This window comes from Chelonia mydas, chromosome 11, assembly GCF_015237465.2.
Source record: "Chelonia mydas isolate rCheMyd1 chromosome 11, rCheMyd1.pri.v2, whole genome shotgun sequence".
In the NCBI taxonomy this organism is placed as follows: Eukaryota; Metazoa; Chordata; order Testudines; family Cheloniidae; genus Chelonia; species Chelonia mydas.
In genome coordinates, this window is record NC_051251.2 from 31,367,637 (window position 1) to 31,385,165 (window position 17,529).

At 42.7% G+C, this 17,529-nt stretch overlaps 1 protein-coding gene across 1 annotated transcript in view; it reads right to left on the reverse strand.

Annotated features, from left to right (window-relative positions):
• The window catches only part of CCDC148 (coiled-coil domain containing 148), a 155,187-nt gene that overhangs the window by 64,985 nt on the left and 72,673 nt on the right, over nt 1-17,529 (reverse strand). Inside the window, exon 9 of the mRNA XM_037912823.2 lies at nt 71-209. Coding sequence (XP_037768751.2) covers nt 71-209 — 139 coding nt within the window. The remainder of the gene's footprint in view (nt 1-70; nt 210-17,529) is intronic.

Genomic DNA, 17,529 nt, shown 5'->3' on the forward strand with positions numbered 1-17,529 from the left:
TATTAGTCTAGTACTATTTTTAATCAATTTTTTGAAAAGGGAACTTTCTAGCATATGAAGTGGCACTGACCAGATCATGCCTAGATTTGTGAGGCAGATGTCTCTGTAGCATATCCAAGTACAGAGTTCTTCTGCTCTGAAGGTCACTTGGATACTGATTTATAACAGTCTGATAAACCCAGTGATCATCTTCACTCCAGCCAAAGTTCCTGTAAGCAATCAAATCCAACATAAATTTTAAATGGATTAGATATGAAAATCATAAAATTTGCATTTGATTTCTTTCTCTAAGGCCTCTCCCCGCAATGGGCTCTGAGTGAGCATACTCCTGCACCTGAGTGGAGTCCTGTTAACATCAAAGGAGTTCTGCATTGATACTAGGGTCTTCCTTCATGGAACTCATTGCAGGGTCAGGGAACAGATATATAAATTGTCTTAATTACAGTAAATGGCATTTCTAAACATGGCTGTTTATCATGTCTTTATAAAAGTGAACTGTTTTTTTCCTAACTTGGCTTTATAGTAAAAGAGCATAGAACTATATTGTTTTTCATAAAGTAATTACAATAATATAATATTTTACAAGAGATGGAAAATATGGGGTAAAGAAGGAAGGAGCTCGTATCTATCTAGGTTCTTTCATAGCATTCTTTAACAGCGTATCTGTGCACCAATGAGATGATCCTATAGTATACGAGTATGGCTTAAGGCCACACTTAAATTGATTTTATAAACTTCATTCGCCAAAATGGCATGACCAAGGTACAGAGACTCAGAGAGACATAGAAATGTACAACCTTTTAAAATAGGATGACATAGTAATTAAGTCTGCATTCAAGGTCAGGTTATGCTTAGAGGTGCAGGTGCGCAGAGGATACAAAAACGTTGCCCATACACAGGTCAGGTATGACTAGACTTATAGAGAAAATGGAAAAGGTGTGTGCTAGGACAAACACGACAAAATAAATCCATGCTTGTGAATTGTTCTTGGGGAAAACAGAAAATAAAACCACATTTTTTTTTTGTCCTGGACTTCGTCCTAGTCCTTCTTTAATGAGTTCAGCCCCTCCCCAACCTTAAGGCTATAAAGAAGAAACACAGTTACATAAAGTAAAATAAAGACAGCAGAGGGTAGTTTGCCAAAACTTTGAGGAGAGCAGTCAGTACTCCTATTTTCTTCCATGTCTCTCCCTATCTGCTGGAAGGTGGTTCCTGTGTATCTGGAGCCATTCCTCAACAGGCTTCACCAGAACCCTGAACTACATTTCTGGCTGCCCTGAAGACCATAATTTCCAGCCGACTGTGTTCACTTGGCCGCATGAAAGAGCAAGACGCTGGCTAGAACCATAAAGGACCAGCTTACCACTACAAAGAGATGGGAATTCCAGCCCTCCTTGCTTTAGGGTTGCCACCTCTGAGGTGCAAAAACCCCACAAGACATCTAGGATGATCCTGAGCCCATAAATCTGGACAGATTTCTCAGGACAGCTCTCTCAGAAAAGGGCTGATCTTGGGAAAACCTAGCCAGGAGACAACCCTACCTTGTTCCTGGAACTCTGGCCTCATCCCCAGAAACAGTGATAGTTGTATTGATTTTCCCAAACCCTAAACTGCTTCCCTGAAGCCTCTCAGTAAGGATATTTTTCTATTCCACAGGTATTGTTCCTGGAATAGGGTAGTGCTGACCCAAAGGGGTCCCTTCAGGCCCTAAAAGGCCATTACAGAGAGAAAGAAAATAAGATTGAGAGAGAGACAAGATACAGTGCTAACATATGTGAAAGTACTCAAGAAATGACATTGTGTAAAAGATCCCAAGTGAAATATAATTGGTTCAAAAATGTCACTTCTGGCTGTTATTTCCTCTACAATGAGTGTTGTAAAAATATTTTAATTTCATTCACTAAGTCGAGGTGGCTCAGGAAATTTCCACTGGTGAAGAAGAATACAGTTTTTTTTTTTTAAAGGGCCATACATGTTTATTGCTTGATTTCCGAGGCAGTTAAGAATGCCTGAGTTCATATCTAGTCCCAGTAGGCAAAATTTAACTGAGTATGAAATGAACATATGGTATGAAACTAGCAGACAGATTCTAATTTAAATAAAAAAAGAAAGAAGGGGAGAAAAAGAGAGGTGACACATGAAAGTAATTATGCAGATACAAAGGTGTGAATTGCCAAAAAGGTGTGTGGCTTATCCAAACTCTGGATTAATATGTGCAAAATACAGCATAAGCCTATTATGACTCAAACTCTCATCATCACTCATATAAAGTTTTCCCCCTTTTGTTGAGTAGGGGCACCAATGTGACTCAGTAGAAAACATGTGGAACATGGATGCCTTGTAAGGACTGGTTTTTTGTTCTGTGTTTGTACAGTGCCTGGCACATTGGGGTTCTGGTCCATGACTAGGGCCTCTGGATACTACAGTAATACAAATGATAAAAAAAATAAGTATTGATAGAAGTCTCAGCACACCAACTGTTTAGTCACCATTAATCTCTTTATGCCTGTATGCAATTTGTGGCTTGAGTCATACTGGAACACAATTCAAACTCTTTTGGAAGCCAGAATGGTGTTCCAGTACTAAATGGAAGTACATTCTGGCACTTTTTTTTTTTAAAGGACTTGAACACTGATTACAGCTGAACCCAGGCAGCTGAAGGGGCCTTGATCTTACAAGATGCTAAGCAATTTGCCTCCCACTTCCCAGTCTCACAGAAATTAGACTTATAGGGATGATTGGTTACTGTTTATGGAAGTTTTGCAGATCACATGGCTAAATGTGCAGCCAGATCAGATGTCTTGCATGTTAACAGTGACTATACACACTATGGTACTGAATGGTTTAGGAGTAAGTCTGTGATTTTTAAAGATGGTATGTATTCACTGTCACTCCAACACAAAGAACTATGACATGATGTAAGTGCAAGGGGACCAGTTACCTCACAAATCATCTCTTTCTTCTCCTTAACAAAATTGCTATGCTCATCCAGAACATTTCAGCCCAACTTTCATCTGAGAATAAATATTAGAATGGCAGAGGAAGTATGTGCAGTCAGAGGTCCAAAATTATGGAACAAACCTGTGCAAGACATTAGGCTGAATGAGTGCTGATCTCTTTTCAGCATAGGCTGTAAGACCCACCTATTTAAACACCAAACTGTAACATCACTCATTACAGAAGGAATCATCCATTAGCCATATTGCTATAAGAAAACGGATTAAAGGAGACACATGGACAGCTTGGCTTTCTCGAGATTATGTGGCATATTTTTAATATTGTGAGGTAGTCAAATATTACAGTGGTGAGAGACCTAAAAAAACCCCAAACTAGTTTAACATGGGCCTGGTACTAATTTCATTGAATCATAGAATTGTAGGACTGGAAGGAACCTTGAGAGGTCATCTAGTCCAGTCCCTTGCACTCATGGCAGGACAAGTATTATCTAGATGATCAAATCTCCAACGATGGAGATTCCACAACCTACATAGGCAATTTATTCCAGTGCTTAAGCACCCTTAGCACACATCGTGTGCTAAATCTTCTTTCTATAAGGTGGTTCTTACTCTGTGCAATTACTTCAAAAGAGTACAATTTTTTTTGCCATGTACGCCTTCACCACATTTCCTGGTCAATGAAGCCATGACCAACTGCCTCATTCTTAGCCTGCACACAGCTTTCCCTTTGTGCATAGGTAGTGTTTGCTAGTTAGCAATCCACTGCTGTCACACAGAGATTGCTGCTGTCTGCACAGTTGTCAGTTATGTTTGGCACTGATGGGTAATGCAGAGATGTCACTGTGTCCTATTTATGGTGTTTTATGTGCAACTGATGGAATGTGATGCTTTAAAAAAATAACAACACACAATCCCCTCTCCCACCCGCACCCCCCGATTTTAAGCTCTGGTCCATGAACCACCAATGGGTCAGGGCCCTTGCTGACATCTGTAGAATGAAATATTTTGAGAATCAAGAAGTAGGAATGATGAGCCTGGAAGGGAGTGGTAGATTGAGATGATTTTCTCTTACAAAGTGATCTGCAGCATTAAAACATTTGAGAAGCACTAATCTACTGTACCTTCATTTTATTACATTCACTGACTGACTATCCATGTATACTCACTCATACTTGAGTGATTTATTGTTGCTCATCACTGCTGGATATGTAGTGTGAGAAGGTATGACAGCCGCCCTCTTGGCCAACATACTGGGGACCGAACCAGGGATCTCCAGAGCTAAAATATAAGCTACTACAGCTTGAGCTAAAGAGCCAGGGTTCTGTAGCAAGGGGCTGTAACAATTCATATCATCTGTGGATCAGCACAGAGGGAACTCATACTATACATTCACCACTGGGTTACAAAGACATCTTTCCTAGCCTCCTTTACAAGTATATTCCATATACACTATGTGAAGTCCAAAATAACCTCTTCCAGTGATTTGGCTTTAACAATAAAGGAAGCAATAATGTAACCAGGGTCACCTCACACCTTTCCCAAAGCTTGGTTCCTTATAGGGTTCCTCACTCAAGATTACTCAGCTTCTCCCTGGATTGACTCTCTTGAAAGAACTATGACATGACATAAGTGCAAGGAAACCAATCGCCTCACAAATCATCTTTCTGCTCCGTAACATAATTGCTATGCTATCCAAAACATTTCAGACCAGTTTTCATCGGAGAATAAAGATTAGTCAGTCCCATCCTCCTTATTTTTGGGCAAGATAAATGAGTAACCTGCTTCATTTAGGCAGTAGAACTGACTTAATCCTTTCCCAGGAAGATCAATACCAACAGACAGAATGGAGCATTTCAAGCAAAATCTTAGAGTCTTTTACAATAATGTTATTGTGTTATTTTTGTTCTTTTCACAGTACTAATGATTACCACTGAATGAGAATCAACCTCTCTTTAGGGAAATAACTAAAGTACCAATGCAAAACAAGACTAAAATCGATTATTTAAATGAAGGTATCCTGTCTGCTGATTTAAATAATGACAATCAGTGATTGAAATGGCTTTGATTTAAAATCAGTCCACACTGCATCAGACCACACTGCTGTGGTTAGTGAAGCTATAACAAGCATTCATTGCTAGTGCCTGGGTTCCCTTGCTACTTTTGGTACATGCTTTCTGGTTTGCACCGTGCTTGCAGCTGTTGTTGCACAGTAGCTGCTCAACAGGCAATGACCCATATTATCCAATCTAGCTCTATCCATATCAATCTATGCATAGGTCTTACTCTATTGGGTCTCTGATGATCTCTGAGCACACGGACCTTTGACCTATCACTCCTCTCTGAATCAGTGGTATGGAACATGAAAGATATTTCTGGTGCTTCTGTTGGTTTTGCTTTTTCATGCATTTTATGTTCCACTTTTTTTCCTTGCATCCAGCCTTCCTCCTGTGGCAGTGAGCAAGAAGCTAGTCATTTGTGGCTTATTTTTACATTTCTCTTTATGAGGTCATCAAAGCTATTCATGCATTCAGGCAACAATTGACCCAGTACAGTGACCACCATGCACGGATGTCAGAAAACTGAAATACTAAGATTTAACAAAAGTCCAAAACACAGTATCATAGTTTAAGAGATAAAATGTCAGCTTTAACTTTAAGTTCTTTTGTCTCTATTGGGGTTGTTACCCTTTGTCATTTTCAAAATTATATTTTAAATATTTACATATTTTAAAAGTGATCAGAATGTATTTAACAAGCAAACATTTTTCATTTATTTCCTTTCTCAAAATCGTTGTAGTGTTATGTGCTGTTAAAAGCATCTGCATGGCATTCCAGAGATATTTGGACTGATATGCATTTGTGATTATATAAACAAAACCCCACTAAGTTAAAACTTCAAAATTAAAGTGAAAAAAAGCAACCGGGTTTGCCTTGATTTTCATTTACACTAAGATCACTTTCCATCAATCTAGCAATGTAAAGGGACCTTAAGGTAAGAGAGTACCTTATGGTAAGTATCAGAGTAGCAGCCGTGTTAGTCTGTAGCCGCAAAAATAAAAGGAGTACTTGTGGCACCTTAGAGACTAACAAATTTATTTGAGCATAAGCTTTCGTGAGCTACAGCTCACTTCATCGGATGCATTCAGTGGAAAATACAGTGCGGAGATTTATATACACAGAGCACATGAAACAATGGGTGTTACCATACACACTGTAACGAGAGTGATCAGGTAAGGTGAGCTATTACCAGCAGGAGAGCGGGGGATGGGGGAACAACCTTTTGTAGCGATAATCAAGGTGAGCCATTTCCAGCAGTTGACAAGAACGTCTGAGGAACAGCTGGAGAGGGAATAAACATGGGAAATAGTTTTACTTTGTGTAATGACCCATCCACTCCCAGTCTTTATTCAAGCCTAGTTTAATGGTGTCCAGTTTGCAAATTAATTCCAATTCAGTAGTCTCTCCTTGGAGTCTGTTTCTGAAGTTTTTTTGGTGAAGAATTGCCACTTTTAGGTCTGTAATCGAGTGACCAAAGAGATTGAAGTGTTCTCCGACTGGTTTTTGAATGTTGTAATTCTTGACGTCTGATTTGTGTCCATTTATTTTCTTTTATGTAGAGACTGTCCAGTTCGGCCAATGTACATAGCAGACGGGCATTGCTGGCACATGGTCACATAACCACCACCCTATACCGGAAACCTACTGACCGCTATGCCTATCTACATGCCTTCAGCTTTCATCCAGACCACACCACACGATCCGTTGTCTACAGCCAAGCTCTACGATACAACCGCATTTGCTCCAACCCCTCAGACAGAGACAAACACCTACAAGATCTCTATCAAGCGTTCTTACAACTACAATACCCACCTGCTGAAGTGAAGAAACAGACTGACGGAGCCAGAAGAGTACCCAGAAGTCACCTACTACAGGACAGGCCTAACAAACAAAATAACAGAATGCCACTAGCCATCACCTTCAGCCCCCAACTAAAACCTCTCCAACGCATCATCAAGGATCTACAACCGATCCTGAAGGATGACCCATCACTCTCACAGATCTTGGGAGACAGGCCAGTCCTTGCCTACAGACAGCCCCCCAACCTGAAGCAAATACTCACCAGCAACCACACACCACACAAAAGAACCACTAACCCAGGAACCCATTGCCAACTGTGTCCACATATCTATTCAGGGGACACCATCATAGGGCCTAATAACATCAGCCACACTATCAGAGGCTCGTTCACCTGCGCATCTACCAATGTGATGTGTGCCAGCAATGCCCCTCTGCCATGTACACTGGCCAAACTGGACAGTCTCTACGTAAAAGAATAAATGGACACAAATCAAATGTCAAGAATTATAACATTCAAAAACCAGTCAGAGAACACTTCAATCTCTTTGGTCACTCGATTACAGACCTAAAAGTGTCAATTCTTCAACAAAAAAACTTCAAAACCAGACTCCAACGAGAGACTGCTGAATTGGAATTAATTTGCAAACTGGATACAATTAACTTAGCCTTGGTCTACACTAGGAGTTGAGGTCGAATTTAACAGCATTAAATCGATTTAACCCTGCACCCGACCACACAACGAAGCCTTTTTTCGACTTAAAAGGCTCTTAAAATTGATTTCCTTACTCCACCCCCGACAAGGGGATTAGCGCTGAAATCAGCCTTGCCGGGTCGAATATGGGGTAGTGTGGACGCAATTAGATGGTATTGGCCTCTGGCAGATATGCCAGAGTGCTCCATTGTGACCGCTCTGGACAGCACTCTCAACTCAGATGCACTGGCCAGGTAGACAGGAAAAGGCCCGCGAACTTTTGAATTTCAATTTCCTGTTTGGCCAGCGTGGCAAGCTGCAGGTGAGTGCAGAGCTCATCAGCAGAAATGAACATGCAGAGCTCATCAGCAGCAGTGACCATGATGGAGTCCCAGAATTGCAAAAGAGCTCCAGCATGGACCGAACGGGAGGTACGGGATCTGATCACTGTATGGGGAGAGGAATCCATGCTCTCAGAACTCAGTTCCAGTTTTTGAAATGCCAAAACATTTGTCAAAATCTCCCAGGGCATGAAGGACAGAGGCCATAACAGGGACCCAAAGCAGTGCCGTGTGAAACTTAAGGAGCTGAGGCAAGCCTACCAGAAAACCAGAGACACAAACGGCCGCTCCGGGTCAAAACCCCTAACCTGCAGCTTTTATGATGAGCTGTGTGCCATTTTAGGGGGTTCAGCCACCACTACCCCAGCCGTGTTGTTTAACTCCTTCAATGGAGATGGAGGCAACAGGGAAGCAGGTTTTGAGGACGAGGAAGATGATGATGATGAAGTTGTAGATAGCTCACAGCAAGCAAGCGGAGAAACCGGTTTTCCTGAAAGCCAGGAACTGTTTCTCACCCTGGACCTGGAGCCAGTACCCCCCGAACCCACCCAAGGCTGCCTCCTGGACCTGCTAGGCGGAGAAGGGACCTCTGGGGAGCGTACCTTTTAAAATAGTATACATGGTTTAAAAGCAAGCATGTTTAATGATTAATTTGCCCTGGCATTTGCGGCTCTCCTGGATGTACTCCCAAAGCCTTTGCAAAAGGTTTCTGGGGAGGGCAGCCTTATTCCGTCCACCGTGGTAGGACACTGTCAAGGTTCCTTCCCCACGCTGAACTCTAGGGTACAGATGTGGGGACCTGCATGAAAAACCCCCTAAACTTATTTTTACCAGCTTAGGTTAAAACTTCCCCAAGGTACTAACTATTTTACCTTTTGTCCCTGGACCTTATTGCTGCCACCACCAAGCGTCTAATAAATACAACAGGGAAAGAGCCCACTCGGAAACGTCTTTCCCCTCCCAAAATGCCCCCAAGCCCTACACCCCCTTTCCTGGGGAAGGCTTGATAAAAATCCTCACCAATTTGCATAGGTGAACACAGACCCAAACCCTTGGATCTTAAGAACAATGAAAAAGCAATCAGGGTCTTAAAAGAAGAATTTTAATGAAAGAAAAAGTAAAAGAATCACCTCTGTAAAATCAGGATGGTAAATACCTTACAGGGTAATCCGATTCAAAACATAGAGAATCCCTCTAGGCTAAACCGTAAGTTACAAAAAGACACAAAAACAGGAATATACATTCCATTCAGCACAACTTATTTTATCAGCCATTTAAACAAAACAGAATCTACGGCATATCTAACTAGATTGCTTATTAACCCTTTACAGGTTAATAAGCAAAAGACAACACAGACAGAGAGAACCCTTTGTTTCCCGCCCCCCCCTCCCCCCGCTTTGAAAGTATCTTGTCTCCTCATTGGTCATTTTGGTCAGGTGCCAGCGACGTTGTCTTAGCTTCTTAACCCTTTACAGGTGAAAGCGTTTTTCCTTTGGCCAGGAGGGATTTAAAGGTGTTTACCCTTCCCTTTATATTTATGACAGACACTTTACCACTCCAAGCCGGTAGCACGTACTTGGGAATCATTGTAGAAAAAAGTATTGCAGTGTATGTTTGCTGGCGTTCAAACAACATCCGTTCTTTATCTCTCTGTGTTATCCTCAGGAGAGTGATATCATTCATGGTCACCTGGTTGAAATAGGGTGCTTTTCTTAAGGGGACATTCAGAGGTGCCTGTTCCTGCTGGGCTGTTTGCCTGTGGCTCAACAGAAATGTTCCCCGCTGTTAGCCATGGGGTGGGGTGAGGGGCTACCCATGTGGTGGGGGGAGGCAAAATGTGACCTTGGAACGAAAGCACATGTGCTTTGTATGTAATGTTAACAGCAAGGTTTACCGTGAAAGAGTGTACCCATTGTTCTATAAAATGAGTCTTTTTAAATACCACTGTCCCTTTTTTTTTCTCCACCAGCTGCATGTGTTTCAAGGATCACAGTATCTTCTCCTTCCCAGAGGCTAGCAAAGATTAGAAGGCGAAAAAAAAGTAGTCTCAATGAAATGTTCTCTGATGTCATGCTGTCCTCCCACACTGACAGAGCACAGACGAATGTGTGGAGGGAGACAATGTCAGAATGCAGGAAAGCACAACATGAACGCGAGGAGAGGTGGCGGGCTGAAGAGAGGGCTGAAGCTGAAAGGTGGCGGCAGCATGATGAGAGGAGGCAGGATTCAATGCTGAGGCTGCTGGAGGATCAAACTAATGTGCTCCAGCATATGGTTAGCTGCAGGAAAGGCAGCAGGAGCACAGACTGCTGCTACAGCCCCTGTGTAACCAACTGCCCTGCTCCCCAAGTTCCACAGCCTCCTCAGCCAGACGCCCAAGAACGCGGTGGGGGGGCCTTCGGCCACCCAGCCACTCCATCCCAGAGGATTGCCCAAGCAACAGAAGGCTGGCATTCAATAAGTTTTAAAGTTTTAAACTTTTAAAGTGCTGTGTGGCCTTGTCCTTCGCTCCTCCCTCCCGGTGCTTCTCTCCTCCACCACCCCTCCTGGGCTACCTTGGCAGTTGTCCCCCTATTTGTGTGATGAATTACTAAAGAATGCATGAATGTGAAGCAACAATGACTTTATTGCCTCTGTAAGCCGTGATCAAAGGGAGGAGGGGAGGGTGGTTAGCTTACAGGGAAGTAGAGTGAACCAAGGGGCGGGGGGTTTCATCAAGAAGAAACAAACAGAACTTTCACACCGTAGCCTGGCAAGTCATGAAACTGGTTTTCAAAGCTTCTCTGATGCGCACTGCGCCCGCCTGTGCTCTTCTAACCGCCCTGTTGTCTGGCTGCGTGTAACCTGCAGCCAGGCAATTTGCCTCAACCTCCCACCCCGCCATAAACGTCTCCCCCTTACTCTCACAGATATTGTGGAGCACACAGCAAGCAGTAATAATAGTGGGAATATTGGTTTTGCTGAGGTCTAACAGAGTCAGTAAACTGCACCAGCGCACTTTTAAACATCCAAATGCATATTCTACCACCATTCTGCACTTGCTCAGCCTATAATTGAACAGCTCCTGACTACTGTCCAGGCTGCCTGTGTATGGCTTCATGATCCAAGGCATTAAGGGGTAGGCTGGGTCCCCAAGGATAACTATTGGCATCTCAACATACCCAATGGTTATTTTCTGGTCTGGGAAGAAAGTCCCTTACTGCAGCTTTTGAAACAGACCAGAGTTCCTGAAGATGCGAGCGTCATGTACCTTTCCCGGCCATCCCACGTTGATGTTGGTGAAATGTCCCTTGTGATCCACCAGTGCTTGCAGCACCATTGAAAAGTACCCCTTGCAGTTTATATACTCGCTGGCTTAGTGCTCTGGTGCCAAGATAGGGATATGGATTCCATTGATGGCCCCACCACAGTTAGGGAATCCTATTGCAGCAAAGCCATCCAATATGACCTGCACATTTCCCAGGGTCACTACCCTTGATATCAGCAGATCTTTGATTGTGTTGGCTACTTGCATCACAGCAGCCCCCACAGTAGATTTGCCCACTCCAAATTGATTCCCGATTGACCGGTAGCTGTCTGGCATTGCAAGCTTCCACAGGGCTATTGCCACTCGCTTGTGAACTGTGAGGGCTGCTCTCATCTTGGTATTCATGTGCTTCAGGGCAGGGGAAAGCAAATCACAAAAGTTCCATGAAAGTGCCCTTACACATGCGAAAGTTTTGCAGCCATGGGCAATCGTCCCAGACCTGCCACACTATGCAGTCCCACCACTCTGTGCTTGTTTCCCGGGCCCAGAATTGGCGTTCCACCACATGAACCTGCCCCATTAGCACCATGATGCCCGCGTTGCCAGGGCCTGTGCTTTGAGAGAAGTCTGTGTCCATGTACTCATCACTCTCATCACCGCGCTGACATCGCCTACTCGCCCGGTTTCGCTTTGCCAGGTTCTGGTGCTGCATATACTGCTGGATAATGCGCGTGGTGTTTAATGTGCTCCTAATTGCCAAAGTGATCTGAGCGGGCTCCATGCTTGCTGTGATACGGCGTCTGCACAGAAAAAAGGCGCGGAACGATTGTCTGCTGTTGCTCTGACGGAGGGAGGGGCGACTGACGAGATGGCTTACAGGGTTGGCTTACAGGGAATTAAAATCAACAAAGGGGGTGGCTTTACATCAAGGAGAAACAAAAACAACTGTCACACAGAATGTCCCGCTCAAGGTTTGAACTGAAAACCCTGGGTTTAGCAGGCCAATGGTCAACACACTAAGATATCCCTCCCTCTGGTATTTCAGGCAGGACTGAATCTCCATTAAAGTTTGCAAGTTGTCCCTGACAGACCTCACCAAAATGATTGTTGGCTGTTGATTTCACGGAGGTGGGAGCAAATGAATACAAAACAAATCTGGTCTATTTCTTGTTTTGATCCACTCCATCTATCTTTTACATCTTGGGCTGGCAGCAGACGGTGCAACAGGACTGCTAGCCATCCTCATCTCCTGCCTGCCTGGCAGAAGATGGTGCAATAGGACTGCTAGCCATCCTCATCTCCTGCCTGCTCACCATAAGATGATACAATAGGACTGCCTGCAGGACTAAAGAGAATGACCTGGTTGAGTCACTCATAATTTAGTCCCTGCATCCATGTCTGCCCAGGTGCTCCTGACCGACCTTACCAAGGCGCCATGAGCACCTCGGACACGATGAGGATGGTTTTCAGGCCTATTGCACCCTCTGCTGCCACAAGGCAATGGGTTGCTGCTGCTGTGTAGCAATGCAGTACCGCGTCTGCCAGCACCCAGGAGATGTACAGTGACAGTGAGCTGAGCGGGCTCCAGGCTTGCCGTGGTATGGCGTCTGCACAGGTAACTCAGGAAAAAAGGCGCAAAACGATTGTCTGCCATTGCTTTCACAGAGGGAGGAAGGGCCTGACGACATGTACCCAGAACCACCTGCGACAATTTTTTTTTCCCCATCAGGCATTGGGAACTTAACCCAGAATTCCAATGGGCAGCGGAGACTGCGGGACATGTGGGATAGCTACCCACAGTGCAACACGCCGGAAGTCGATGCTAGCCTCGGTACTGTGGAAGCACTCCGCCGAGTTAATGCGCTTAATGCACTTAGAGCATTTTGTGTGGGGACACACACAATCAACTATATAAAAACGATTTCTAAAAAACCGACTTCTATAAATTCGACCTAATTTCGTAGTGTACACATACCCTTAGGCTTGAATAAAGACTGGGAGTGGATGGGTCATTACACAAAGTAAAACTATTTCCTCATGTTTATTCCCTTCCCTGCTGTTCCTCAGACGTTCTTGTCAACTGCTGGAAATGGCCCACCTTGATTATCATTGCAAAAGGATAACCTTACCTGATCACTCTCATTACAGTATGTATGGTAACACCCATAGTTTCATGTTCTCTGTGTATATAAATCTCCACACTGTATTTTCCACTGAATGCATCCAATGAAGTGAACTGTAGCTCACGAAAGCTTATGCTCAAATAAATTTGTTAGTCTCTAAGGTGCCACAAGTCCTCCTTTTCTTTTTATGGTAAGTACCGTACTCTCATTTTAACAAGGGAAGCTTAATTTACAATTCATTGGAATGAGGAAAGGACAACATATATGCAGATCTGTTGTCCCCCTGCTTATCAGAACTGTAAAGTGACCCTTGAAGGCAGAATGGAGCAACCCTTGAAAATACAAATACAAATGAAAGGATGGTTCTTTTTTGCCTTGCACCTTGTACTTCTGACAAGTAAATACGAAACTGGTATAAAACCACCACCATTAAGGTAAGTGAGATTTCTGCTTGGTAGCATTTTATATCCACTGTTTTGAAGATATAATTGACTACATAAGGTGCAAGGCAACCAGGAATTAAGAGGAAAATATTTTGTATATAGTGTTACTTATTACTTAAGTGTCATATGGAGATGCATTAATAAGAATAAAGATAATATTCCAAATAGAATTTTTAAAAATAGCATGTAATGTGACAGATGGCTGTTTAGTTTTCTTACACTCCATTAGAGATTAAAAACAACATTTTCATAACAGAAAAAAAGAAAAAAATAATCTGTTATGACAACTTTGATATATTTGCATTCAAAGATCACCCACACTAAATTAAGACTAATGCTTCCCTAACAGAGGAAGTGCCAAGAGTTATAAGGGGTTTTTGAATCAAAATACTAGAAAGTAATACATCTTGCTTCACATAAAGTGCATTTAATGCCATAAAATTCTAACACTTATATATTGTGTGACAGTATTAATTAGGTGCAGATTTAGTGTCAACATTAAAATGTAATTCAGATACACATGAAATGACAGTATAATGTATAAATGTCCATCTCAGAACAAGTGTTCCATGAACAGATATCACTGACCTCAAGTCCATTTTTGCCCCCTCATTGACTTTAATGGATTTATATTTCAATACATCTTTCAAACAACCCATGATTATGCAGATTGCTCCCTCCCACCAGTACTTGAAAGATAAAACTAAAAGCTAAACGGTATGTTTACTACTAATTATGTATATACAATATTAGTATGATGCCCTCAACTGTGGCCAGTCGAGCTGGTGCAACAGTCCTCAGTAGACTAAGCATGTTTGATAAGGATGATTCATATTATATTTAATGTTATGCAAGGACCTAAAACAAACACCAGAAATTCTAATGCACTGAAAACCATTGATTTGATTACTCCACTGTTTTCTTGAAGAAATCCCGAAAAGCAGAAACTCAGTTAGTCTGCAACACAGAGAAGTTTGTGTGTTCAGGATATACTCACCTAAATGATAAAAACAAAATTAAGCGATTTTTAGCCAGTCAGGAATGTCAGTGTAGTTTCGGCAAAACAGACAAATGGGCTTCTATGACCCAAGATGCTAAAATATATCCATATTAGATTAGGCTTCCTGATAAATTCCCTTTTTTATCATCTCTACCAATGAACACCCAAATGTGCTACCTATAACCATTAAAAGAAACCCAACAAAAAGCATGGTACTGTTTAATACAATAGTTTCCCTTACCATGGAAACAACTTCATTGTACAAGCAGCCCTTGAGGAGCCAATCACTGAAGTAAGGGAAGATCATTATTTCTGACTAATGTAACTGAGTGGCCACTATCTCCAGAATCTTCATAAAGACCCTGATGGTGGCAGAGATTCTGAAAGGGAGCACTCAATACTGGAAGTGCCAACTACAATATAAAGAAATCTCATGAGATTGACGCTTTGTGATGTTAATGTATACATTTTGTAGGTAGAGGGCCACAAAGTAGTCTCTTGGATCTAGAGATGGAATTATAGCTGCGATAATTACCATTCTGAACATGAGTTTTGAAGAAAACATTCAGCTATTTGAGATCCAAGATGGGCCTCCATCCACCCTTTTTGCGGTGAACCAGAAAGTACCTGGAATAGAACCCCTTCCCTCTGTGTTGGGCAGGAACCGTGTCTATGGTTCTTATGTGGAGAAAGGAGAGGACTTCTTGTCTCAATAGATGTTCACAACATGGGTCCCTGAAAAGGAATAGGGAAGAGGGTTTGGGTGGAGGAATAAAGGTGTAATGGGTGGAATAGCCTGATATTATAACCTCCAATACCCATCTGTTGGAAGTAATCTCCACCCATGAGGTTTAGAAATGGGAGAGAAAATCCATAAAGGTTGGGAGGCCCAGCTTTAGATCCTGAAGGTGAACAGTTTTTGACCATGAACGAATACATCAAAATTGTCTAAACATTAATAAGGAAAGATGACTAGTAGTAGTAGAAGTAGTGGATGGTTCGCTCTTCTGGAGCCTAGGTCTCTTCTTAGACGCTTCTGAAGACCTACGCTAGACAAGGAATTGGACTGTGATCTCTCAGCCATCTTTGACCATCTGAATCTTTTTATTTGCAGGTGTGTAGATACCAAGGGACCAGAGCGTTGTTTTTGAATTCTTGACAGTGTGCAAAATTCATCCAAGGACTCACTGAAAAGCTTGAGCCTCTCAAAAGGAAGGCTCTCAGTGTGTTCTGGACCTCCCCCAGGAATCCCAAGGATTGGGGCCAAGAGGCACTATGCATGACAATCACTGTAGAAACAGAGCAAGCTACTCTGTTTGCTACATCAAAGTCCTCACTAGTAAATGGCCCTCAATGATAATTGCCTGAAATTGCTTCCAAAAAGTCTGAGAAGGATATAGTCAACAAAAGACTTATATTTGTTGTAGTTTGTGCAATTATACTAGGCCATAAAAACTTGGTAGTTGCTGATCCTAAATTGCAATGTCATAGAAGAGTACCGCTTGCAACCAAAGAGATCCATGTGGTTTTCGTCCTTATCATATAGGATTGCTTTTATTGTGTTGCCTGCCATGCTCATTCACAGCATCAATGAACAAAAATTGTTGGGTGAGCAAAAATTCAGAGCCCTTAGTTGGAACATAATACTTTTTGTCTGCTCTTCTATATGTTGAGGCGGTCGGGGTCTGCCAGATTGTTTTGGCAGGTTCAAATAGATTCTCATTCAGACAAGGTTACCTGACCAGACGTTGCAGTATGAAGAATGTCCAAAAGTTTATGTTAAGTCTTGCAACCCTCCTCTAAGAGAATCTGGAGCTAGTCATCCTCTTCATCAGCTCCTGGAACTGTTTAAAAGAATACACATAAGCGGGCTGAGGGAGTATCACTGCTTCATCAGATGATGAGGAGGAAGATATGTTAGTTTGTGGTGTCATGTTCTCATCAGTCCTTGCTCTCGTTCCTCAAAAGACTCCTTGTGAAATGGAAGTAGGTTGGCAGGAACATGGGATTGCTGACTGCTGTCTGTGGCACTCCCTCTGGGCTTAACTGGGTGCTCTGGAAAATTGTTGCTGATAGGCAGCCCATGCCTTGAAGCATTTCTTTCAGAAAAAAATGTCAAGAGAGGCTGCTTTGGGTTGGTAATCAAGAAAGCCTCATACTGAAATCTGAGAGTCAGAAAAAGGTGTCACAGATATAGAATTTTCCTGCAATATCATTGGGAGATCCTAATATAGTAAGTTTATATATCACTGTGGGCCAGGAATTGTATGTAATTCCATGCGGGAGGGTGATCACAGCCCTCCAGGAACTAAGAACGTTAGGGGGTGATTAGGCAGATTCACTCAGGTTGTAACATCTCTCGAGTGGTTTCGCCATCTGGAGAGGCTCACATATACTGGTTCAAACTGGATTCTCTGGAGACCACAAAAAGAAAGGTCTCTTGGATAAATAGCCAGTCTTTAAATTGACTCAGGGCTTTCTTTTTGATACAGCAAATGGATAGAACCTTATGTCCCAAGGGAGGGCCCCCACCCGTAGTCCTTCCAACCTTACCCTGACAACTGACAGAGCCAGAGACTGGAGTTGGGGTGACCTTTGATAAGCTTTTTAGCATGAGTGTAGGTTCTTTAATTCTTTTGAATATGTTTTCTCTGTAATGCTTTCACCTTAAGAATAAACATGCTTACTTATAAAGGACTGTGTGGTAACTTATTACAGTTGACAATTATGCTCTTTATAGCCCCTGAAGAGAGAGCAAAGCACAGACACTGGTCTGTTTAGGTGGTCTGGCTTGCTGGAAATGATAGTATAGGCAGGGAATGGAGCAGCCTGGAAAAACCCATCAGGAAGGAGAGAGAGGTGAGAGTTGG